This window comes from Ctenocephalides felis, unplaced genomic scaffold (genome assembly GCF_003426905.1).
Source record: "Ctenocephalides felis isolate EL2017-DRISC unplaced genomic scaffold, ASM342690v1 CF-g0.4_SCAFFOLD_01170, whole genome shotgun sequence".
NCBI classification, from domain to species: domain Eukaryota; kingdom Metazoa; phylum Arthropoda; class Insecta; order Siphonaptera; family Pulicidae; genus Ctenocephalides; species Ctenocephalides felis.
Window position 1 is genome coordinate 43,886,598 of NW_020537324.1, and position 26,678 is coordinate 43,913,275.

Here is a 26,678-nt window from a genome sequence, read left to right on the forward strand (position 1 = left end):
TACAAATTAAATGTCAAATAATAAATGCATTACAAATGAAATGTCAAAAGTCCCCATGATCCGACATCTTGCGATTTTTTTATTCAAGGTCCAAGGTGCAAAATTCTAGTTTTTCCTCATTTTCCGTCGAAACCATAATTTTTTAAAAAAATTATGTTGGATAGGTTTATTTATTATAAAATTCTCTAATAAATTGTTATTATTATTTTTTTTTGTTAGAATCACCGTTTCTGAGATATTGCCGTTTGAAAAGGTGAAAAATTCATATTCTTCATAATATGTAGACTTTATGCGTCATCAAACGTGTAATATAAGTAAAAAATAAGAGTCTATTAGTTTGTGTTTGAATAGTATAAGTTTAATGAAATTTTTGAAGTATAAAACTATAGTGTCAGCCCCTCAGTTATATATGTGACCCACCCACACTAGGAAAATGACATAGCTTGGGGGTATTGCTCAAGAACTAAAGTAATTAGGGGCTGACACTATAGTTTTATATCTAGAATTAACTTGGTTTAAGAGAGTTTGATGGATTCTAGAAAATACCACAACTTTAGTAGAAATGATTTTCAAGAAACTCATGATTTCATGAAAAAAAAATCCATTTAAAATAAAACAACCAATTTCTTATTATTATATCTTTGAAAGAATAAAAGATAAATAAAAAAGAAAATAGATGAAAATTGAAAGTCTTTCCTTGACTAATTATTGCTTTTTATTATTTTTCTGTTACACAAATATTGATAGAGTCACGATTGTTTAAAAAAGTGCACGGATTTCCAACCAGAATGCCCTTTAACCGTTCGCTGTTTCAAAATAAAAGAAGTTACGATAAAATTTATGATAGAGAAAGTTGTAGCTCATTTAATTACCTTTAATATAGTATATCACAAAGTTGTGATAAAATCAGAATTAAAAGAGTTTATTATCAAAATGCGGGGGGTGGTGATGGAATGCTAATTATTTTCACTCTGAACTTAAGACTAAGATTAGCTTATTCCCAAAATATTAAGCAAATCTAATATCAAGTAAAAACATTCACAGGGCACACGCTTTTTTCTCTCCATGTACTGCAATAATTTTGTTGATCGTAGGTTGAATAAAGCACATGCGAACAGCATTCACTTCAAATATAACTTAAGTAATAATGTAAATTGAATTATTAGTGAGAAAAATGTAATTTAGTTATTAAAATTACTAAAAGCCAGTTAAAATATGGTACGAAATTATAAAAATTATAGGTACCATTATTGAAGCAATTATTTTGTGTAGAAAAATCCAAGGTGATATTGTACCTTTACCGCGAATACTATACATTAATTCTTTCTGAATTTGTTATACCTTATGCTATAACCATAAATACATCACAAAGCCAGACGATGATTTTTTTGTGATAAATTTGAAAAATCAATTGTTTAGTCGCGAATAAACAAAAATCATTTATTTGTACATCCACATCTACAGGTATGACTAAAAATATTGGATAAACCTTGGCATTAAAATAAATCGAGCTATTAGAAATAAATTTGTTCTATAAATTGCAGTGTATAATTTTTAATATACAATTTTATTTAACATATTTTAATATTTGTTAAAGGGTTCATTAAAGTGTTAACTTTGGGAATTGAGAATTATCATATTATTTGAAGCAGTTCTACATTTAACATCACTCATATATTGGTGTAAAATTTACACTGTAAATAGTAATTTGAACTAGTTGCTGGGACTTTCCGTCTCGTAACGAAATGTTCGAGGAATATTGAATATTTTCAAATATATTATTATAAATATTGTAACATTGTCTACTATTTATAAGAATTATATAAATTGAATTGCAAAGTTGAAATTATTTGTTTAAAGTATATTAGAACTTTAGTCAGTCAAAACCTGAATTATAATCGATATACAAAAAAATTTTTTTGAAAAAAAAATTGCAAAAAAAATTTGAAACATTTTTTTTCCCAAAATCAATTATTTAGTTAAAACAAGCAGAAAGTTCTTTGAATCATTTAAATCGGACGCTTAGTTCTCTCAAAAACTGCCATTTTTTACACATTTAGCTTCGTACCTTCGAAATGGCTAGGAATGCTTTTGCCAAAAACTAAAAACCACTTCTCCCAATCATTAGTAATTGAATGTTTTTTGGATCATTCAAATCGGATGCTCCGTTCTCTCAAAAACTTGATTTCTATTTTTTTCACTCTTTGCCTTTTATCTTCGTAACTGCTGGACCTGTCTTTGCCAAAAACTAATCAGCACATCTCCCTATCAATAGAAATCGGATGTTTATTGAACCATTCAAACCATTGATCAGTGCGGCCGAAAACGTAGACGAAAATTTGTATCTATACATACGTACACACACATACACATCCATTTTTATTGAGGTATGCCAAAATGTTCAGAAACCTTCAAAACGCGAAGAAATGTTAAAATTTTCAATTTCGATTTTTGGACAATTATAATAACTTACCCTGCGGGAAGTTAAAAATTAAAACTAAATTATCAAAACAAATTTTGAAAGCACAAAAGTATGTTCCAAGTTGGCTAATACACATTGGCACAGACACTAGCACAATCAAAAATAAAACTAGTTGAAAGTGGCATTTAGCCTTAAGGCAAGTTGCATAAATTTCCCGAAATGTGTAAGAATTGACTTAATCAATCGAAATTTAAATTTATATATTTTGGCTTATTATTTTAACTTTTAATGAATTGATAATGTTTGACTCATCACATCACAAAAGCAACTTTTAGCACAAATTTTGACTATAATAGTTTCTCAAACATTGATGAATTTTTAACATTAAAATATCTGTCGTAGGGCCGTAACATTTTAGTCTGTTTTATAGGGCCGTATATCTATTACCAGAAAAGGTTCATAAAAATCGACAAAAATTATTTCTGCAACAGTTAATTTAAAGAAAACGGCTGGGTAGATTTTCACCTAAAACTAATCAGTATCATTCGCAAACAATATCTTTCGAAAAGTTTTTGAATTTCCAAAATCGATTCAGAATTGCAGGCTAAAGCGTAGACAAATTTGTTACCAATTTTCTGCTATTTGCAGAGAAACGGCATTGCTGATCGTGCGCAAAAGTGATAAACGCAAGTCCTCATCGAAATACAGCGAATAGCTTTAAAAATTTTGAAATCGGTCCAGCCGTTTATGAGAAAATCTGTTCACACACACACACACATAATTTTTCCAAATTTGACTCAATTCTGAATGGCTTAAAACGCAAAGAAAACATAAAATTAACGAATCGATTTTTTTTTATGAAAAGTAAATAATCACTCTCACATACAAATATATAAATCGACCAGCTGATCACCGAAACCTGCTCTCCGGACGACTTCAAACAACTCTACCAGGGGCAAAAAAAGAAAATAACTTACTAACCAACAATAGAAAAGACCTTCGTCAAATCACTAGAAATGGCCATATGATTTGTACTTCAATAACGCCTTCAATTCTACATTAAATATTTTACTTGTTTATCGTTTCGGGGCAGTTATGAAAATCATTATTTAACTAGTGGAGTATAGCATCGTGCCTTAAGGCAAATTGCTGGAACTTCCCGTACCGTAACAAAATGTTCGAGGAATATTAAATGTTTTCAAATAGATTATTATAAATATCGTAATATTGTCTAATTAAAAAAAAATTATAAAGTTGAATTATAAATTATAAAAAAGAATTGCAAAGTTGAAATTATTTGTTTGAAGTATATTAGAACAGAATTAAAAATAAAATCTGGATTACTTTCATTTTGTTGAAACAAGCAGAAAGTTCTTTAAATTTTGATTAAAAAAACGGCAATCTTTTGCACATTTAGCTCTTTATCTTCGAAATGGCTGGACCTGCCTTTGCCAAAAATAATCACCTCTTCTCCAATCATTTCAAATTGAATGTCTTTAAATCATTCAAATCGGATACTCCGTTCTCTCAAAAACTCGATTTGTATTTTCTGCACTCTTTGCTCCAAAAACTAATCAGCACATCTCCCTACCAATAGGAATCTAATGTTTTTTGAACCATTCAAATCGGTTGATCCGTGCGCCCGAAAACATGGACAAAAATGCGAATATTCAAAACACACACACACAACATCCATGTTTACTTATCTATGCACATCAGAACACATCAGAAAAAATGGTTTCTGAAGTATGCCAAAAAGTTCAGAAACATTCAAAACGTGAAGATGTGCAAATATTTTCATTTTTGTCCCATTACTATAATTACCCTACGGTAAGTTAATGAAAAAATAATAGATGCATAGATAAATAAGCATGATACGATGTTTGTTTGGAGATTACCGGCCATTATGGGCATTTACTCAATATACTCATTACTGTTCTTTTATCATGTTATCATGTTGATTTGAAAAAAAAATTGTTTGAGATCTTAATTTTTGTCGGCTTCAAATCTCTACACAGCATGTTTCTTAAAAGAACAGTAATGAGTATATTGAGTAAATGCCCATGATTTATCTATGCATCGTATAATATGAAATCGACCGCACAGATAAAAGAAGAATGTGGAATGAACAACATGGCAAATAAAACTCGATATCGGGAACTCGGATATCGATTATTTTTCTATTATTTTTTTATTAACTTACCGTAGGGTAATTATAGTAATGGGACAAAAATGAAAATATTTGCACATCTTCACGTTTTGAATGTTTCTGAACTTTTTGGCATACTTCAGAAACCATTTTTTCTGATGTGTTCTGATGTGCATAGATAAGTAAACATGGATGTTGTGTGTGTGTGTTTTGAATATCCGCATTTTTGTCCACGTTTTCGGGCGCACGGATCAACCGATTTGAATGGTTCAAAAAACATTAGATTCCTATTGGTAGGGAGATGTGCTGATTAGTTTTTGGAGCAAAGAGTGCAGAAAATACAAATCGAGTTTTTGAGAGAACGGAGTATCCGATTTGAATGATTTAAAGACATTCAATTTGAAATGATTGGAGAAGAAGTGATTATTTTTGGCAAAGGCAGGTCCAGCCATTTCGAAGATAAAGAGCTAAATGTGCAAAAGATTGCCGTTTTTTTAATCAAAATTTAAAGAACTTTCTGCTTGTTTCAACAAAATGAAAGTAATCCAGATTTTATTTTTAATTCTGTTCTAATATACAATTGTCTAGACAATATTAGAATTTAATGTATTCATATAGACCAGCGATGTCCAACCTAAATTACTCTTTGGGCTAAAATTTAGAAATATTCAAGGCACTGGGCCGCAACAAATCTGGAAAACTAGTGGTGCATGGCATCGCGCCTTAAGGCAATTTGATGAAACTTCTCGTACCGTAATTCCAAACTTTTAAAAGCTTTAATATTTATGAAAACTTTGAAGAAATTAGATTTTTGAGAATCTTGATATTATTGAAAAAAAATGAATTTTTTGAAAAAATGTTTTTTTTGTATTTTAAAACTGTTTGTTTGTTTTAATCGTAATATGAACATTTTTTCAGAGATAACTCCGCACGATTACAAGCATATGGACTTATAGACTGGTGAATGACTCGTGAACTAGTGAAGCCAATTCGTCCATAGAGCCGCTAGTCGCGCCGTTGTCCGTTGCAATGACAATTATTTGTCGTTTTCTGCCAAGCGCTATCCATAGAGTATCATATCGCCATGTATTAATTCGATTAATAACCCTAATGACCATTATTTTCGGTTAAAGCTGACTTAGTGTTCAGACTTCTATATTAGCCTTTACCTTTAAAAATTATTTTATTTATTTAAATTGAAAATAATAATTTGTGCGATTGTTGTTTGTCATGGGCCCGCACAAAAACCGCCATCGGGCCGCAGGTTGGCATGGCCGATCTATAACATATTTAGTCCATGGTCTTTTGCTTTTTGCTTTTTGCTTGACTTGACGATAAAATTTTCGCTTGACAGTAAAATAATTTTGTAACAGATTTTAACGGTTAAAGAGTCGATTTCGATGATTACTGCAATTTTTAGTGTTTTATTAGACTTTAATATATTATTTTTATAAGGTTTAGATGTGACTGAGCAATTTGTTTTTACTTGACACAGCAACAGGATTATTATAGTTCTGAAATAATTGATACAAAAAAATATTAACCTCTAATAATATTACTTTCAGTAGTGTATAAGATATATTTCAGTAGTGTAATGATATAAGAGTATCGAATAAGTTTGTTTTCCAACTATGAGGAATTTTACTCTGGTTTTATATATATTTATAAGTATTTTATTTAGGGAAAGTTCAAGTTTTATGGATTACATTTGGCCAAAGTCGGAATGTTTGTATTCATGATAAGTAGAATTTTTAAATATGTACGGTGATTTAATTTTATATATTTATCATCCAGCCACATCATATGAGGACACTGACATAAAATTGAGAAATATTCCATTTGAACTTAATGAAAATGATGAAAAGTTTTTGCAGCACGCTAATGAAATAATGGGATTAAAAACATCTGATTTAGATAAATGTTATAATAGGGTAATGATTATTATGTAATTTTACACAATTTTAGTAATCAATTATTTGCAAATTTGGTTCAAATAGTTTAATTTTAGGTCATATTTATTTTAAAAAAATCTTGCCATGATTTAAATAGTGAAGAGTTAGGAAAACTGGCTGTATTGCTGTTAAATTGCCAATCAGCTATCGAAGGAAGAGAATTATATCCCTGCACCGAGAATATGGTTGGTAGCTTATTTTAATGACTAATAATTAAAATATTATTCAAAATTTAACCCAGTGTTGAGTAAAACGTAAACATATAAATTAGTATATAAGTTCTTGTAATTTTTGTTCTGTTGGTTTATGAGTTGACATATCTCTAATTTAAATATGATCACTTGTAGTTTGTTCAATATCCGTTGTCAAAAATAAATCATAGTAAATAAATCTTCTAGTCACTAAAGGATTGCACTTCTGATATGAATCCAGATACTTGGAATGCCTACCATCTGATCACAAATCGTGCTAAAGCTGTTTGTTATCGTATTCGACAAGAACAGTTTCAAGGACTAACAGAAATTACAGTTAATAAACTTATGAACACAGGTAATAAGCACAATAGTTTATTATAATTATTATGTAAAAGAATATTGATAAGTGTTAATTGATACATAAAATGATCTAGTAAATGTTCAAGTAAATTGAATTAATAGAAGCCTATAAATTCTTCTGGTAATAAGATACATACTCATACTTCTTCTATAGCCTGACGTAATACCTTCTGTATAGGATTAATCCTATAAAGTGTATTTTTATGCACATATTCATTTTATACTTAGCGAAGTTTTCAATGCATTTCAGATCTTTGTGAAATCATGTACAGAAATTACCAATACTTTATTATACTTTAAGCAAAATATCATAAACTTTATAACTTCTTATAATTATATGGTAGAAATATCAAACTCAAATTATGGTATACAAATCACAGAATGCAACTGTACATAAATAATCAAAATTTAATTGAACACCTTTGATTATACTTTTTTTTTCAACATTATAATAAGATTGATGAATATGTACAAATCCACTTCTTAGCATGCCTTACACTAATGATAAGGCCTTACACTTACGATAAGTATAGGGAAAATTAGTTTCAGTATCATCAATTTACTTTCAAAATTCACTCTAGAACAATTTTTATTATCTATGATATGGGCTAATAATTTTAAATATTAATAATAAATAAAAAACAATCGAAAAACAGCAATCTTAAACTTATAGTTATCAACAGTGAAAAAAATTGCAATGTAAGCCAAAGAATGAAGGTAGTTTACCTTCGTAATCAAATATTGTATCACACTCATGCATTATGTTTGCTTATAATATATCAGATACGAAGCATTCTCAAAATGGGATTAATATGCAGGATAAACTTTCTCTTCCTGTTTTTAAATTCAATTATAAAATTCTTAGTCCCAGTAATATTATATAAAATTATCTAGATTATTAGATTTTATTCTTTGAAATATTGAACAATGAAAAAAAAAATTTTTTTAAACAAAAAGAAGCAAGAACCAATCTTACAGGCATCGCCGTTCAGACATTTTTCTTTGAATTAGTTTATAACTGAAATAAAAAAAAATAGTTGTGACTTGTGCATTGCCATTATGCACATTAATTACGGTAATTTGCCTTAATTATGCCTTAAGGCAAATTACCGTAATTAAACATTCGATGAATAAAGAAAATCAAGAATAAATCAAAATTGTCATAAATTAATAACAATTGTATTCAAAAATTTAATTAATTTTTAACTTCCCGTTGGGCGAGTTAAAGTAATCGCAAAAAAATCGAAAATGAAAATTTTTGTTTATCTTTCCGTTTCTAGATATTTTGGCATACCTTAGAAAAAATTGATATTTTGGCATAAGGTTTCTGAATATTTTGGCATACCTTAGAAAAAAATTGATGTATGTGTGTGTGTGTGTATTTGTGTGTGTGTGTGTGCAGATACAAATTTTCGTCGACGATTTCGGGAACACCGATCAACCGATTTTAATAATTCAAAAAACATTCGTTTCGTATTGATAAGAAGATGTGCTGATTAGTTTTTGGTGTAGGTAGGTCCAGCCGTTTCGAAGATACAGAGCAAAAAGTGCAGAAATTCCGATTAGATCCTAGACATCCGCTCATCGAAAGGGGTTCGAATCCCACGTCTGTAATATTTAAAAAAAAAATTTTTAAATATTTTTATGCTTGTATAGTTGATGCTACATGAACTCTTTAAAATTGTTAACTCAGTGCATATATTTCGCGAACCAAAATTGATGCATTTGAAATAAGATATGTTCATTCTAACAATAAATCCGCTTAATTAGATTTTGTTTATATATATTTCATTTCAACGTCGTCTTATCTAATGTTTTCACATTTTGCTTACAACGAACAAATAATGAGAATTTTAGTTTTTATAATATTTATTCATAGACATTTTTGTTGACTGATTATTTTTATTCTTCGAATGTTTAATTACGGTACGGGAAGTTACAGCAATTTGCCTTATGGCACTATGACTTGCGCCCCACTAGTTAACACAAATTTTCAAATAGATTTTAAACACTAAAATTATTTATTTTAAATATATAAGTGAGCTTTAAAATTCTTGAAAATCGAATAAAAACCCGAGTATATTTACCGCGGAAACAATAATATAATTACCAATTGGTATCATAAACCAATTTACTCAGGTCGATACCTCAACTATCTTTTTTACCACCCTCTTCCTACTAAAAAAGGCATCATTATCAATTTAATAAATCATGCTTTACCATTGTCACATAAGAAATTTTTGAAGAATAGCCTCTCATTAGTATCACAAATCTTAAGTAACAATTCTCATCCTCAACATTTGATCTAATCTCCATAACCAGAAACAAAATTTTGTCCTCCAAAACCGACGCAAAATTTAAAATGAAAATCCAAACCGCGAAAACTACGTGGGAACTCTAACCGTACACTTCATAAACGATCTTTAATACCATGGAAAAAACTCTTCATTAAACATAATGTAGTCTTGAGTCATTGAGTAGTCTTTACCTCAAAAAACACTTTTTCAACCTTATGCTGCCAGTACAAGAACACCCATATAAAGTCGCTTTGCAAGAGCGACGAGCGAGCATTAGGCTCGTCTCGATAAACTCTGTATATATGGAAATATTTATTAAAAACCAAAATTTATTTATATCTTGTATATAAGTATATTCATTACTCATAATAAAAAATCCAACGCGCCGAATAAAAATAATAATTATTATTAACTTCCCGTAGAGTAAGTTATTGTAATGGGCCGAAAATCGGAATTGAAAATTTTTACATTTCTCGACGTTTTGAAGGTTTCTGAACATTTTGGCATACTTCAGAAAAAATGGATGTGTGTGTGTGTGTGTATGTATGTATGGATACAATTTTTCGCCCACGTTTTCGGGCGTACGGATCAACCGATTTGAATGGTTCAAAAAACATTCGATTCCTATTGATAAGGAGATGTGCTGATTAGTTTTTGGCAAAGGCAGGTCCAGCAGTTACGAAGATAAAGAGCCAAGAGTGCAGAAAATAGAAATCGAGTTTTTGAGAGAACGAAGCATCCGATTTGAATGATCTAAAAAAAATTCAATTAGTAATGATTGGGAGAAGTGGTTATTAGTTTTTCGCAAAGGCAGGTCCAGCCATATCGAAGATACGGAGCTAAATGTACGAAAAATGGCAGTTTTTGAGAGAACTAAGCGTCCGATTCAATTGATTCAAAGAACTTTCTGCTTGTCTTAACAAAATAATTAATTTTGGAAAAAAAAATTGTTCCAATTTTTTTTTCTTTTTTTTTAATTTTTTGTCATCGAAAATAATTCAGATTTTATTTTTAATTCTGACTATAGTTCTAATATACTTTAAACAAATAATTTCAACTCTGCAATTCAGTTTATATAATTCTTATAAATATTAGACAATGTTACAATATTTATAATAATCTATTTGAAAACATTCAACATTTATACATATCGAACACTTCGTTACGGTACGGGAAGTTCCAGCAATTTGCCTTAAGGCATGATGCCACCCACCCCACTAGTTATTCATTATTTTCATTCGCTGTATAAGCTTGTGACTAATATATTTCAATGTATAACCAATATAATCAAAAACTTAAGGTTTCAATATTTTTCATATATTAAAAGTATATTGAACTAGTTGGTTTGGTATTTAGCCTTGAGGCAAGTTACATGAACTTCCTGATATGTGTAAATAATCGTCTTAATAAAAAAAAATGTGAAAATAATATACTTCATCAATCCTACTTAAAAAAAAACGATAATAATTTTAGCAAAGTTTGACGAATTTTTAAAATTAAACTACTTGTCGTAAGGCCGTAATATTAAGGTAAGTTCTATGAGACCATGATGTATATCGCCAAAAAAAGTTCCATGAAAATCGGCTTAAATTTTTTTTTCAACAGTTCATTACAAGAAAACGGCTCGGTAGATTTTCACCTAAAATTAATCAGTACCATTCCCAACTAATATCTTTCGAACAGTTTTTGATTTTTTAAAATCCGTTCGGTAGGATGAGCTTAAATGTGCACGAAAAGTTTAACACTTTTTTTCAAATTGGAAAAAAACGGCTTGGCAGATAGTCCCCACCGAAATACATCAAATGGCTTTTAAATTTCTAAAATCGGTTCAGGCGTTTTTGAGGAAACGTCGATCAAAAGTCTAATTTTGACAAATGCCAAAAAAACGATACCAATTTTTCCAAACTTTGACAATTTTTTAAAGCTGAACCAGTTGTCGTAGGGCCGTAAAATTTTAGTATGATCTAGAAGACTATGGTATCTACCGTCAAAAAAATAATCATAAAAATCGTCGAAATTTTTTTTTTTAAACTTTATTACAAGAAAACGGCCCGGCCGATCTCTACCAAAAACTAATCAGCACGATTCCCAACCAATATCTTTCGAACGGTTTTTGAATTTTCAAAATCGATTCAGAATTGCGGGCTAAAACGTAGACGAAAATTTTTCACTTTTCTGTGATTTATAAAGAAACGGCTTGGCCGATCGTCGCACAAAACTGACAAACAATAGTTCTCGTCGAGATACATCGAATGGCTTTTAAATTTTTGAAATCGGCCCAGCCGTTTTCGAGAAAACGTCGATTTACGGCAAAAAATCTGTTCACACACACACACACACACACACATACTTTTTCCAAATTTGGTCTCATTCGATTCAGAATGTCTTGAAACGTCGAGAAAACATAAAATTAGAGAATCGGATTTTTTGATGAAAACAAACTTCTCCTTCGGGAAGTTAAAAATATATCTCGATGAGCAATTTGTCTACACATACATAACACATAGAATGTCACAAATTATAACGTTTAGTTTAGATATAATAATTACAGATGAATTAATAATTGTATATATAATAAATGAATCTTTAACACAGTGGTTTCCAACCTTTTCTTCTTTGCGCCCCCCTTTCGAAAGAAAATAATTACCCCCGCCCCTAATTTTTCTAACAATTTAATTTAAATATACTTAACTGAAATTATAAATCATTCAATGGCGTACCAAATAATACACAATATTATAAAAAAATATATATAAAAACATAACTATTGATTATAAGAAAAAATAATTTTAAATTTGATTAAAACAAATCATAAAATAATAAGCACAGCAATAAAAACAAATAATGCGATGGTTGAGCTTGTTTTAGCACAAATTTTTCAAACCGCGGAACCATTGTAGAAACAGCTGTTTTCAATTCCTTTTCTATCACTAAGCGATATCGGTACTTTGTTTCTAAGACTGCTACTGCAGAAAAACCAGTTTCACATAAGAAGTCACAAATGGTAATAAAATTTCTAAAGCTTTATTTGTGAAAGTAGGAAAATCGTCCTTTACTCGTAACCAAAACCCAACAATATTCTTTTCGTCCTGAAACATATGCTTCAATGCGCTATCACAAGATAAATCAATTATTATTTTCTGCTATGCTTTTGGAAGACCAAAATCATCATATTTCTCAATGCGAAATGAATTTCTAATCCATTTGTATTTGGAAATATCTATCTATAACTTTAAAGTAATGCGAAAATTGGTTCCTTAGACTAGTCATATGATTGATAATAAGCTCTTTACTTGATTCTATTCCATCAGTAACACAAGTCATTTTAGATTAAAAATGATTTTTCTATATATCAAAGCGTATATCTCCAGCACAACTAATGAACTAATTCGATTTATAGATAACAGAATAAAAAGATTGCTTTTGTTTATTTATTTTATTTTACTTAGTATCGAGTAAGCTTCAATTTCGTTTTTTTCAAGCACTGAAAATAAATTACTGCTTGTTGTATTTTTCTATGCCGTCACATACGCAAAAATAATGAAGTTTTTGATGATCCAACAAAATGTTTTGAATTAACACTCCTTAAGTCAGCGGTTTCCAACCTTTACTTCCTTGCGCCCCCCTTTCGAATGACAAAAATATTGCGCCCCCCCTTCTTATTTTTCTAACAATTTAATTTAAATATACTTAACATGACTGAAATTATGCCATATAATACACAGTATTATGAAAAATATACATACAAACATAACTATTTATTATAAGAATTTTCTGTTTCACATGAGTAAGATCTCACAAATGGTAATAAAATTTCTAAAGCATTATTTGTCAAAGTAGCAAAATCGTCCTTTACTGGTAACCAAAACTTAACAAGATATTTTCGTCCTGAAACATCTGCTTCAATGTGCTATTATTAGATAAATCAATTATCATTTTCTGCTCTGCTTTTGAATGACCAAAATCATCATGTTTCTCAAGGACAAATGGATTTCTAATCCATTCGTATTTGGACGTAATTAGATAAAGTAATGCGAAAATTGGTTTCGTAGACTAGTCATATGACTGATATAATAATAAGATCTTTATTTACTTCTATTTCATCAGCAATACAAGTAATTTCAAAAGCGAGAAACATGCTAAAGTTATGAAGTTATTTGATACTAGCTATACACAGTTCTAATTTTTTCATAAAAGCCGTAATCTTGTCTTTCTGAACAAAAGCACGAATTTGAGATCCTTGAAAAATATCAACTAAATACGCAAATTTTGCGAGGAACTTTGTGTTCTAAAACAAGATTGCTCCGTCTCTTTTGTTATGAGCAAGAAATATAGCAATTTCTTTTTTGAACTCAAACACTCTTAGAAGTACTTTAAGTATTTTGTTGATTTGTTTTTGACACTTACTCAGTATTTAAAAATAATATTTTTGAAACAGCTTCGCGCCCCCCCCTGGAACGGTATGGCGCCCCACCAGGGGGGCGCGCCCCACAGGTTGGAAATCACTGCCTTAAGTGGTTGTGATTCGACCAGCAGAATGGGTTCAATGAAACAAAGTTCAAAAGCTGCATCGCTGGATTTCGTACAAAAAAGTCTACCGCACTTAGCTTGACATAAATTAATTACCCAAAATATCGGCTTCGGTTTGAATATATTAAAAGTAATTTGTACATTAGATGCTTTACATTTTGACACATTAAGAGCTTGAGCGCAAACAGATATTTGGATAAATGCTGACTAAACGCTACAAAATTTGCATTGATTAAACCTTATTTGGCTACGAGAGAAAAAATGGTAAATTGTACCCACGGCAAATGACGAAACTGCCACTGCCGGAATTGTTGATCGTGCCTTGTAAATGTTCCTCTAATTGTCAAAAAACAAAGGCTTGTTCTTGTACAAAATTAAAATGAAATTATATTTACTTACGACGAAACTGCCACTGCCGGAATTGTTGATCCTGCCTTGTAAATGTTCCTTTGATTGTCAAAAAACAAAGGCTTGTTCTTGTACAAAATTAAAATGAAATTGTATTTACTTTGCAAATGTATCAGTAATTATTGTCAAAATAAAAAAGATTGATTTCTGTTATTTGCGCCTGAAAGCTTGTGTTAAAATTTGATTTGGGGCATGAAATATTTTTTATCAACTACTATTACAATTTTATTTTATTTTTAGTCGCCTAGCTATAAATATCTCTAATGTTAAGAGGTATTACCCCTTAGATTAGAGACATTATCATCGTAAGACTTGATTTTTAAAGAAGTGGGTATAAAAAAATCTCGGCCAGCAGAACTTCTGGCAACATTCAGAATGATAATCAGCGATTTTTATGAATTCAAAACAATCAACCTCATATTATGCATACTCTATCAATGCCTTATACAGCACCCGCTCTATAGGGAACTAGGTACCATACAAATCTATAGCAAAGCTGTAACATTTTCCACTTTTTCATTTTTTTTCAATCTTAGTTAATTCGCTGGGAATGCCACACAACATTTTAATTTAAAAATGAATTGTCGGATTTTGCTTCGTAAATCTAAAATTAATGAAGAAATGCAAAACAGCGGTAATAATATATCAAAATGTTGAAACTTTAAATATGCTATTCCAATTTAAATATAATCAGTCTCAGATTTCAAGCACTTGCAAAGATTGTTAATATAACAGGAAACATTTATATTTTTTGTTAGCTGCTCTTTTCATTTATATATACCACATTTGCAATTGGTTTGTTGTTTTTATACTAAACATTTTATACTAGACTAGATGACCCGACAGACGCTGTCCTGTGTCCATGTCTACAATTTTTTAATAAAATGTACTAATATTTACCGTTTACCTAAAAATAATAATTATTGTTTTTTAAATTACTCTTTACGCCAAAATGCATATACATTTATAATATGAGCGATGATAATTGTAGAACTGCTTTAAATAAAATGATAAGTCTCAATTCCCACACTATATTGGAAATTAAAGTCTTTTAAACGGTATAACATAACCATAACCACAATATATAACACTGGTACTTTATGTTGGATTAAATTAATTGAATTTTTTAGTATTTAAGATCCAAAATTGCATCTTAAACTTCTCCTAATCGATATCTAGAGGGCCTAATTGTATGTATTCATCTCCACTTTTCCATTTATTGTTGAAAAGTGAAATTTTTACGAATTTTAAAAATATTGTGGGAAGATTAGTAAAAGATGCAAAGAAATTATATATTGAAAAAAAACTATATTGAAAATTTAATATCCGAATCTTGTGTTAGCGCCCCCTAAGCCGTGCGCTCGTATTTTTCGCATGCATTGCATTAAAGGTAGGACCGGCCCTGATTAATAATTAATTTAATATTTTAAGTAGGTTAATTTGTCATATCCTGTTCATATTATACTGTATTTTATATTATTTTAATTTTTCGCACATCTCAGCTGCTTTTTGGCAATAATAATGTAGACATTTAATTTTTCTTGTTTATATCATAAATTTATTATACATATTCTAATATTGTCTAGGTTTATAACTAAATTGAAATTTTTGGCTGATGATAGTTTCATTTCATTTGTTTTTAATGCGAACAATCACATGTCGTTTTTTACAATTTTTTTCATTTATTTCTACAATGTTGCACATACATCCTAGAAAATTTCCTTAACAAACTTCAGAGAGATTTATCAAAATCCGCATAATCGTTTAAAAGGAGTATACAGTGAGTGCTTGTAATTTAATATGAACTTTATATAATAGCAATAAAGCTCAAATAAATTCTACATTTTAGTTAGAAAACGTTTGTATGAGAAAAAAAGGGCTGTTTTTAGGATTCTTCCGAAAATTATTCGATTTTTTCTCGCCATAAGAATCATCCATGGACATCAACAAACATTTTAAAAAAAGAATTGGCGAAATTGGTCCAGACGTTGTTGAGTTATGCGCTTACCAACACATTTTGTGATTCATTTTTATATATAAGATATAATTTTCATGGCAAACTACGTTTGAATTATTTATTTTAACTATATAAGTGATTTTCAGAATTTTGCTTAGAATTAAAATCAAAACCCGAATAATTTTCTATATTAATTTTTTTTTTGATATTTTGAAATCAAATTTTTTTACCTTGCTGAATTATTCAAATCAGATGCTTCATTCTCGCCAAATCTGTTATTTTTTTACGTTTAGCTCTGTATTTCCGAAACGGCTTGACCTCTCCTAGCCAAAAACTAACCAGTATCCCCATTATTACAAACTGAGTGTTTTGAATGATTCAATTTGGATACTCTGTTCTCTCAAAAACTTAATTTTGATTTTCTGCATCATTTACTCCCCAAAATGGCTGCAGCTGTTTTTGCCAAAAAATAATCAGCACGACTTCCCATTTTTTCAAGAGGATGGAAGTAAAATTGGCTTTGATACATACATACAATACGTGCCAAAAAATCTATATTTAAAAGCTATAACATTTGCGCGCTTCGTGCGAAGGAACTTTATGCAGGGTACTATTAGCATTACGCAGGTGTACTGGCTCAGGATTTTCCCATTTTCCGATGTGTTCCACAAAATTGCTTTGAACAATATTTGCAGTACTATAAGAAAAAACAATAGGTTTTCGAATAACGCTAATTAGAAAGTAGTCCAATCAGACGCACTACCTGAAATCATCAGTTGAAAAGTTATTTTTATTTATAGTTTTGGCATTTTTTATTCTACATAATGTGGTCTAAGCCAATGTGAGTAGAATCAGGAAAATATGTTTTCGATACTTTTATGGTTATGTCAAAAAGTGAATTTGAAAAATGGGCCACTTTGGCATATTTTCAATATCTTGGATTTAAGATGATCAAAGTTGAAAATTGGTATATCGGATTATTTTTAAAAATACCTTTAAAATGGCATATAAATTATTGAAATACCAGAGTGGGGCCGATTCTGTATGGCAATGCGCCCATACCCCTTCACATCAAACTGCCTGATGTCGGGCTTGGCTGAGGCTTGAATCGAATCATCTAACCCAGGCCAGTTGGTGCTAGCCCTCGTTCTTTTCTTTCACATTACGCTACCTAAATTATTTCACAATGAAAATGTGTACGAATTATGTAATTATGTAAATATTATTATAATATATAAATATTTGTATGAAAAGTTTTGCGTACGAACGCATCTTTTGCTTGATTGCATTTTCAACGTACTATGTTCTACAACATTATAACATTCTAATTAATATTATATTATAGCTCAAATTCAAATAAACATGATGAATGATATATCGGAAAATCAGAAGCGCTTGGACGATCAAACACAAAGAGCTTTGAAAACTATTCAGATACGGAACATGGAGTTGATGGAACAACAAAGATTTCTTGCTCAGGGCCAAGCCGAGATCAGATCCGCCGTTGATGGTAACATAAGAACCCTGTTGAATGAAAAAGCTTTAATGAAAATAGGACGAGCGAAAATTACTGTAATAATGGAAAAATTATTGAAACAAATTGGTATGAATTTATATCATGTTTTATTTATTATATGTATATATGTATGTATATGAATATATATATTTGACCAACTATCATATATATATATATATATATATATATATATGATGTCGAAAATAAAAAAAATGTAAAAAGTTTTTAACGTTTCGACACAATTTGCGTGTCATCATTCAGCAACACCAGGACAAAAACACAAAAAAAAAATTAGAAAATTAACATTGTATCATGACTCTTTATATATATAAGAGTAACTAGCTAAATTGTCATGATACAATGTTAATTTTCTAATTTTTTTTGTGTTTTTGTCCTGGTGTTGCTGAATGACGACACGCAAATTGTGTCGAAACGTTAAAAACTTTTTACATTTTTTTTATTTTGACGAATGGGCTGCTAGTTACTCTTAAATATGTTTCAACGTCGAAAAAACTATCAATATATATATATATATATATATATATATATATATATATATATTTGAATAGTTTTGAATTTGATGTTGATATATATGTTTAATTTGAGTTTAAAATTCGGGCGTAACATCAATAAAAATAGTATGAGAGTTTTTTAAAAGTTTATTTATTTAAAATCCATACGTTTCGGCTAGCATCTTAGCCATCATTTCATAGAAATTTCATAGAAAAACAATAATAATAATAATAATAAAACACTTACAATTTTGTATCCTAATATAGCATATGAAACCATTATTAATCCATGGTATAAGTATGTGCACATTGATAAAATATATATTTTTTAACATCACAAATGGTAAAACACACTAATAACCATGATAACTTAACAAGTTGTCAAAACTATGTATTTACTCTTCGGGGTTTAAGATAGAAATGTCACATTTTTCTTTAAAGCAGTTTTTAGCATGTGTTCAAATTTTACGAGAAATTTAAAAAGCCATGAGATTTTGTTATTTTATAAGAAATTTTGACACGCTATTAAGAATCCACGTGTTTGTTTCGTTCAGGGTCGTATTGTCGGAGCGTTTGTTTATGACCCTGTCGTTATGCAATTGCAAAAACAACCCCTCAGCAAATCTTGTTTTAATTAGGTTCTCTTCAAAATGTAAAATTTTAGGGTTAAAAAAATCTATATTATGGTTTAAATTTTTAATATGCTCAGTTAACATCGTCTTAAATTGGTTCGGATTTTTTGAGTTGTTTTTATATTGATGAAGGCGTTTACTCAGGTTTTGACTAGTTTCTCCAATATAAAAGAGTTCGCAATTAGAGCAATTAATCTGATATACCAAGTTCCTGAGGCGGTCAAAATTAAACTTAGACTTAATTTGTGTAAAAATTGAACTAAGGGTTGTATCACAATTACATACCAACAAAATGCCACACTGTTGAAATAGTTTTTTCTACAAGAAATATAAATCTTTTACGCACGGTAGGCAAATGACACCAGTGTATGACTTCAAGTCTAAGCGGTTTTTATGGTCTATGAGGTCGTTTTGTTTGTTGAGAATGTAACTGCGTCTGTTATTTATTACTGAGTTAATTATGTTTGTAGGATATGAGTTGTTTTTTAGTGTGCTTATTGCCAGGTCAATGTTGGTGTCCCAGAAATTTTTATCAGATAGTAGTATGGCATGGTCTGTTAAATTTATTATTGTTACTATTTTCATTTTAAGAGGGTGGTATGAGTGGTAATTTATGTAACGTCCGGAGCTAGTTGGTTTCTGGTACCAGTTAATAATTAGTCGGTGGTCATTTGTGCGTATTAGTCTGATGTCTAGAAAGCTAATCGAATTCATTGTTAAACATTTCTATTCGCTAAGGCAATATTAAAATATAATATATTTATGATTATGAACAAGAAAAATGTAATGTCTACATTATTATTGCCAAAAAGCAGCTGAGATAAAAAAACATTCAATTTTTGATGATTGGAAGAATAGGTGGTTAGTTTTTGGCAAAGACACGTCCAGCCATTTCGAAGATACAGAGCTAAATGTGCAAAAAATGGCAGTTTTTGAGAGAACCAAGCGTCCGATTTGAATGGTTCAAAGAACTTTCTGCTTGCTTTAACAAAATAATTGCTTTTGGAAAAAAAAAATTATTTTTTCTGTATATCGAAAATAATTCAGATTTTAATTTTAATTATGACTAAAGTTCCAATATACTTTAAACAAATAATTTCAACTTCGCAATTCAGTTTCTTTGCAATTCTTATAAATATTCGACAATGTTACAGTATTTATAATAATCTATTTGAAAGCATTTATTATTTCTCGAACATTTCGTTACGGTATGGGAAGTTCCAGCAATTTGCCTTAAGGCACGATGCCACACCACTAGTTTTTTTTTTCAATTTCAAAATAATTTTTTCAAACCATTTTCAATAAAGGGGTTGTTTTCAAGGGTCTAAAAAGGGTTAAAAATTTGATAATCAAGATAGAAAACGTAAAATATCATTTACTTTATACGTAATTCATTTTATATCATACCGTGTTTTTTATAAGTGTTTTTTTTTTCAATTTAGATGTTGTTTGAAAGGTTTTAGGGTGTTCACGGGGTTGAAAATGATTTTATTGCAAGGTAAATGTATTAAAAAATACTTTTTAATTATATCCTTTAATATTAAAAACGTTTTCTGCGATAAAATGGTTCAATGCCCGCATATTCATTATCGGGTCGCAAAGTCCTCGGGGGGTGGCGGCCGAGTGCAAATTGTTTTCACTTTTGAACTTGAGGGTAAGATATACCTAATTCCAAAATTTCATGCAAATCGGAGCACATTGAAAAAATTCAGAGGTTTACACCAGTGATTCCCAAAGTGGGCGCTGCGGCGATTCTGGGGGGCGCTGATGTGCTTTGGTATATTTAGGGGGCGATGCTTAGTTCTAGGCGTTTAAAGCACAAAACTAAAAAATATTATAATATTAATATTACATATGAATAAATGATTAAAATTAACACTGGATTATATAAAGATAATATTTTAGTTAAAGTTATTCAAACATATCTGCATAGGTGTATTAGTAAATACATCCGTTTTAAAACTGTGCACCGCCAATTCTTGTTTCGCAAAAGGTTTAATGAAAAGAATGGTTTATACGTTTCTTTGTGTGTCGATAATTTGTGTAACTTTTCAAAAGCGTGTTACTTTACCAAATTTTGTGAGAGATTCTTTAAGAGATTTTTTGTAAGAGATTCTCTAAGATTGGCGGATATATGATCACTATTTCTCGTGCTATTAATTCTATTTCTTTGATATCTACCCGTAACTCGAATGCCGCGTTTTGTAAAATAGATTTATCGGGGCCTAGAATAATTCTTTCGTTACCTAAAATTTCAAAAAACGTATCAATACCTATTAACATATCGTATCTACATTATGAATACGTATTCAAAAAACGTATCAATGCCTATTAACATATCGTATCTACATTATGAATACGTATCTACATTAACATATGTATCTACTTTGCGCGGAATATTTAAGTGTGAATCCAAAAGTTTTAATCCATAAGGAAGATTTAGTTCAGAAAGGGTATGGGCGCATTGCCATACAGAATCGGCCCCACCCTGGTATTTAAATAATTTATACGCCATTTTATAGGTCTAAATGATAAAAACAGATATACCAATTTTCAACTTTGTAGCTCATCTTATGGCCGAGATATCAAAGTGGCCCCTTCTTTTAAACTCACTTTTTGGCGTAACCATAAAAGATATCGAAAAAATGTTTACGTGATTCTACTCACATTGACTCAGGCCACATTATGTAGAACAATCGATTCCAAAAAATCGTTTACTATTAGCTGAAAACGACAAAATAATTTTTCAATTGATTATTTCGGGTAGTGCATTTATTTGGACCACTTTCTAATTAACGTTATTCGAAAGCCCATTGTTTTTTCTTTGAATACTGCAAATATTGTTCAAATCAATTTAGTGGAACACATTGGAAAATTGAAAAAACCGGAGCCAGTACACCCGCGCGTAACGCAAATAGTACCCTGCAATTGCATAGAATTCGTTCGGACGCAAAGCAGTGCGCGATGCACCGAAACGATTCTTAAGAAATTCTGAATGCGAAAATATTTATTTTATAGTTATATGATATGTATACATATAAATTAATGATATAATGAAACATTGTAGTTTCAACAAACCCAAAAAACTTTTTTTTGAATGATAGTTGTAACATTGTGACAATAAAGCCCTTATTGTGACCATTCTTTATCAGTACTACAATTTCACAGTCATTTGATGTAAATATATACTTCTAATAAAATATAGCTGAATGTACTTTGTATAGTTTGCTATGAAAAATAAATAAAAAAAAATTGATGTAGAAGCTTTTTATATAGTACTTCAGTAATTTACAAAAATTATTAATGAAAGTACGAGGTCTGTTCAAAAAGTACCCGGAATTTTCGTTTTTTCAAAAAAATATTTATTTATTCGTCTACATTAATGTGGTCCCCTTCAAAGTAGTCCCCCCCAGATATAATACACTTATGCCAGCGTTTTTTCCAATTTTCGAAGCACCCTTGATATTCACTTTTTGATATGTCCTTGAGCACTCTCAGCGATTTTCTTCAATCGAGGAAAACCGCCGTCCTTTCATGGGTCTCTTCAACTTTGGGAATAGGAAAAAGTCACACGGAGCCATATCTGGTGAATTTTTGCACTTTGCAACACTTTATTTCATTTTTTACGCAAAATTTAATACAAATTCTTTGACTTTTCAATTCTTCCATTGTAAAAATCGCCGAGCTCAGAAAAACACGTCGAACCTTAGCGACTACCACAGACAAAGTAAACAGTGAATATAGCTGAAAATTTCATCATACTTTAGGGGCATGTATACCAACACAATAAAAAAAAAAATTTTGACAATCAGACACTCCAGACCCGCGAAATTTAATTATTAGTAATTCCGGGTACTTTTTGAACACACCTCGTATTCTAATAATCATTATTTTTATAACATAAAATATATTATATAGTTTTTATTAAATAGTTTTTTCAATTTTCCAATGTGTTCCACTAAATTGATTTGAACAATATTTGCAGTATTCAAAGAAAAAACAATGGGCTTTCGAATAACGCTAATTGGAAAGTGGTCCAAATAAATGCACTACCCGAAATAATCAATTGAAAAATTATTTTGTCGTTTTCAGCTAATAGTAAACGATTTTTTGGAATCGATTGTTCTACATAATGTGGCCTGAGTCAATGTGAGTAGAATCACGTAAACATTTTTTCGATATCTTTTATGGTTACGCCATATTTTTTTGGCATATTTTCAATGATATCTCGGCCATAAGATGAGCTACAAAGTTGAAAATTGGTATATCTGTTTTTATCATTTAGACCTATAAAATGGCGTATAAATTATTTAAATACCAGGGTGGGGCCGATTCTGTATGGCAATGCGCCCATACCCTTTGGATTTGCTGCGCGGGTAGTTGACTCGATATTTTCGTAAACACAAAGGCATTTATATTTTTTGCATATGTACCATCTTCATTAAATATTTCTAAATTTGTAAAATTATTCGATTTCGTTAAAATTTCAACAATACCGTGGAGCTTAAGGCTCGTGGATTGAGATTTAACGCGTAATTTTTGGAATAGCGATTTTGATATTGTATTAATTTCCGAGTCTAAATCCAATATTGCTTGAATTTTAACGCGACTCCCTTTATTACTTTTTGCGAACAAATTTACCGTAGGTACGAGCACGCCCCCCGTCACTCCTTTTCCTTCACATTAAAATTATAATCGAAATACATCGATTGGCTTCTAAATTTTTAAAATTGGTCTATGCGTTTTTAAGCAAACATCGTTGAAAGTTTTAATTTTGACAAACGCCATAAAAACGATACCAATTTTTGCTAACTTTGACGAATTTTTAATATTTAACGACTTGTCGTGGGACCGTAATATTTTAGTATGATCTATAAGCCTGTGGTATCTACCGACAAAAAAACATAAAAATTATCTAAAAAAATACTACTACTTATTAATTACTACTACTTATATTAATAAAAACACGTTATTACAAGAAAACGGCCCGGCCGATCATTACCAAAAACTAATCAGGTCGATTCCCAACCAATATGTTTTGAACAGTTTTTAAATTTTCAAAATCGATTCAGAATTGCGGGCTAAAACTTTTACGATTTTTTTTTTCACTTTTCTGCGATTTACAAAAAAAGGCTGGGCCGATCGTCGAATAAAATTGAGAAACGTTAGTCCTCGTAGATATACATCGAATGGCTTTTAAATTTTTGAAATCGGTCCAACCATTTTTGAGAAAACGACGATTTACGGCAAAAAATCTAAACACACACACACATACTGCTTTCCAATTGTTAGTCTCATTCGATTCAGAATGGCTTGAAACGTCGAGAAAACATAAAATTAACGAATCGGATTTTTTAATGAAAACAAACTTTTCCTTCGGAAAGTTTGTAAGGGGGGCACTGAGTAACTATTTTTCTGGAAAGGGGGCGGTAGGTGAAATAAGTTTGGGAATCGCTGGTTTACACCCTTTTCTCCTCTCCGTTTACTCATCCATCTCCTCAGTATCGGTTTTTATAATTTTTAAGGTAAAGAGGTAAAGAGGTAATTTTAGGTAAAGATTATTAATTACCCCGCCGGGAAATATTCCACTAATACATACTCACACATGAATGTTTCTATTAGTATTTACATATCAAAATCATTAAATTCCTTGAAGTTATTTGAAATTTGAATAAATATAATATTTCCCAATACTACTAATGTTACTATATTTGTAATTGTTAATTATTTTTTTACAAATACAATGTTATTTCATTTTATGATGCACACAAACCAAACTTTCCGATATGTGATTTAATCAATAAAAAATAAATTAATTTTTGAGTGATTTTTGATTTTTTTATTTTTTTTATTTTGTTTTATAACTTTTTGAAACCTTTGAACTTTCAAAGTAACCGCGCTGCATTAGCTGCGCAGAGATCAAATATCAAACTAACAGCACGCCTTCTTATCAATAGGAATCGAAAGTTTTTCCAACAGAAAAGTTTTCTCAACTGATAAATAGTCAATTTAGTACTCAAAACTTACGGATAACTTGAAATTTTTATGTTATAAATATGACTGAGAATCGGTCAATCGGAAAATAGTGAATTTGGTACTCAAAACTTACGGATATCTTAAAATTTTCATGTTATAAATATGACTGAGAATCGGTTGGGGTTGACCACCATTATTGATTTTTTTTAGTTTTTTGCCCAATGTTTTTTTATAATTCGTAATGAACAAAGACATACAGCTCTAAAATTTCACCCTCTCACGATAAACCCCTATTTTGTAATTTATTTTATTGATCAAATAATTTATCATCCCGCATACTGTAAATAAATGTTTTTCACTGAATTTTGATTAAAATTTTCTTAATTTAATTTAACTTCAGAAAAACTTATTTTTATTAATTTGGGAACAAACTTCTTTATTTTAATTTTCTATAATGATATTAAATTAATAATATGAACTGAGTATCATACGAACCTATGGTATAATGCAATCCAAGTCTTTTTTGGTCTTTGGACTTATTGATTACGTTTCAAGTTTTTCAGATTTTTTTTAGATTCTGAATTTTGTGTATAATTGTAAATAATACTACTGGGCGTATACAAAATTTTCAAATTTCTGCGAGTAGAGATAGGAAATGAATTAAGTATTTCTTCTTTGACTGCCTTTCGAAAAGTTTCAAGTAACATTCTATGAATTAAAGTAAATTTAATAAGAAGTAAATATGTAGAGCAGGGTGAGACACAAAGGTCCAATTTGACTTTGAGCAAATATAAACTATATTGTGAAAACCATAACAATTATGTCACAACAAATAACACATTTCAAACACAATTATATGACTAGTTCAGTAAAACTGTCAGCTACTTCATCATTGTAAAAATGTTCTTTTTCGCTGTCTTTCAAAAATTTGTTATCTAGACTTTTTTACCTAAACAGGTTTAATGTCTTATTTTAATTTTAAAGATATTTCACAAAATAGTTACATTTTTAACTAATGCTAAAACACTACCAACGGAAGAAAATACTTTTAATATGGATTTTCAAAGATTCATTATGCATGCGACAACATAATATAACTAGTTGGTATTAGTATTTTGCCTTGAGGAAAGTTACATGAACTTCCCGATATGTGTAGATACGCGATTTAATCAATAAAAAATAAATTAATTTTTGAGTGATTAAAAGTATTCCGCGTGGATTTGTTACACATCATTGAAAAGTTAACGAACACGTTAACTCGGAGTATTTTTCTAAAGGCAATTTTTTAAAAATCAATAATTTTTATAATTGAATAAGTTTTCGTAGGACTTTAATAGTTTAGTATGTTCATTAAGGCCGTTATACCAAGTAAATCGACTAATTTTAATTTTAACAAACGTCAAAAAAACTACTCATTTTCTCAAACTTTGATGAATTTTTAAATTTAAACTACTTGTCCTAAGGCCGTAATATTTCAGTAACTTCTATAGGACCATGATATATATCGCCAAAAAAAGCTCCATAAAAATATGCTAATTTTTTTTTTCAACAGTTAATTGCAAGAAAATCGCTCGGTAGATTTTTACCTAAAAGTAATCAGTATCATTCTCAACTAATATCTTTCGAGTAGTATTTGATTTTTTAAAATTTATTCGGCGGTATGAGGTTAAATGTGGACGAAAAGTTTTTTCCAAATTACAAAGAAACGGCTCGGCAGATCGTTGTAGAAAACTGACAAACGATAACCTTACAGACAAACACCAAATGCCTTTT

At 30.0% G+C, this 26,678-nt stretch overlaps 1 protein-coding gene across 1 annotated transcript in view; it reads left to right on the forward strand.

The window, feature by feature from the left end:
- The first annotated feature begins 6,131 nt into the window (after nt 1-6,131).
- The window catches only part of LOC113366215 (protein brambleberry-like), an 81,125-nt gene continuing 60,578 nt past the window's right edge, over nt 6,132-26,678 (forward strand). Inside the window, exons 1-5 of the mRNA XM_026607785.1 lie at nt 6,132-6,296; nt 6,366-6,502; nt 6,580-6,708; nt 6,922-7,072; nt 17,615-17,872. Coding sequence (XP_026463570.1) covers nt 6,203-6,296; nt 6,366-6,502; nt 6,580-6,708; nt 6,922-7,072; nt 17,615-17,872 — 769 coding nt within the window. The 5' untranslated portion in view covers nt 6,132-6,202. The remainder of the gene's footprint in view (nt 6,297-6,365; nt 6,503-6,579; nt 6,709-6,921; nt 7,073-17,614; nt 17,873-26,678) is intronic.